At 57.9% G+C, this 1,215-nt stretch overlaps 1 protein-coding gene across 1 annotated transcript; it reads right to left on the bottom strand.

Moving 5' to 3' along the window:
• On the bottom strand, positions 1-540 carry LOC136459834 (rapid alkalinization factor-like). The gene has a single exon (XM_066459666.1). The coding sequence runs from the start codon at positions 538-540 to the stop codon at positions 169-171; it is 372 nt and encodes a 123-aa protein (XP_066315763.1). The 3' UTR covers positions 1-168.
• Between the last annotated feature and the right edge of the window lie 675 nt (positions 541-1,215).

Raw genomic sequence — 1,215 nt, 5'->3', positions numbered from 1 at the left:
GCTAACCAGCTACAGAACACAAAAACACCAAAAAGATTGAAGAAAGAATCAATCAAAAGGAGAAGAAAACAAAACAGGATTCGCCTTACAAGCTGCGCCACAGCAGGAACTGAAACGACGGACGAGACCAATGCATATGCATGGCCGGCCGTGTCATCGCTCGCTGCCCTAGCCTCTGCAGCGGGTGATGGCGGAGCAGCCCCGGGAGTAAGGGTTAGCCGGCGCGCCCGGCCGGCAGTTGTAGTAGGACGCGCCGCGGTACGAGCACGGCACGCGCCCGCGGCTCATGGCGTCGTAGCTGATGTACCCACCGTAACCCAGCTCCCTCCTGGCCATGCCACCGCCACCGCCGTCGACGCACTCCTCCACCGTGCCCGCGCACGCCGCGCCGTGATCGGCCCAGCTGTCCGGATCCACCACCGTCGTCGTCGTCGTCTGGCCGGCCACCCGCGGGGCGCCCGCGGCGACAAGGAGGAGCGCCACGGTGGCGACGGCGACCGCGAGCACGGCGCGGCTCATTGGCCGGTCGACGTGCGCCATCCGTTTGCTAGTTGCCCCGGCGCGGCGGTGCCGGTGCGCGCTCGATCTCCTCCCGCTCACGATGGGTGATATTTTTTCTTTTGCTTCTCAGCGCGACCCGAGACTAACGGCTAATGGAAGTGAAGTGCTTGCTCGCTCCCTGTCCCTGGATCACGATCTCGATCCGTGACGACATGGCAACATGGCGCGCCTGCCGCGCGGCATTAATATACGGGGAGGCGCCTTGTCCGCGCGCGCGCCGCGGCACATGAGGTCACAGCTGCGCCGGCTGTTTCTGGCACGTCGGGGGCCGGGAGCACGTGCCAACGCTCCCGTTTCCTGCCATATCTTGCTTGGATGTATGCTCCAGACACGGCTAGCCCTTGCTAGTTTTCTGTGTCTCATCTGCTCATCAGATCTTCAGGCTGATGCAGCGGCGTTTCAGTCTCAAGTTAGTTTCTTTCTTTCTTTCTTCTTCTTTCTTTCTTTCTTTCTTTGTAAAGACAGCATCCAGTTTCGTTCCTTACCACTACCGCAGAGAGCGTTAGGCGTTGATTCGTTTGTATGTTGTATGTATGAGCATAGGTGTAGAAGATTGTTTTCCATTGCAATGTAGGTCTGGATTCAATGAGTAGATAGTCGTATGCCATGCAATTTTAATGTGCCTTCATTTTGAATTAGAGATCATGAGATTGA

This window comes from Miscanthus floridulus, chromosome 6 (assembly GCF_019320115.1).
Source record: "Miscanthus floridulus cultivar M001 chromosome 6, ASM1932011v1, whole genome shotgun sequence".
Classification (NCBI taxonomy): domain Eukaryota; kingdom Viridiplantae; phylum Streptophyta; class Magnoliopsida; order Poales; family Poaceae; genus Miscanthus; species Miscanthus floridulus.
This window is presented reverse-complemented; position numbering and strand designations above follow the sequence as displayed.

What these genes read in the sequence shown, in the direction of transcription:
- LOC136459834 (XM_066459666.1), bottom strand. Translation starts at nt 540, where the DNA reads ATGGCGCACGTCGACCGGCCAATGAGCCGCGCCGTGCTCGCGGTCGCC.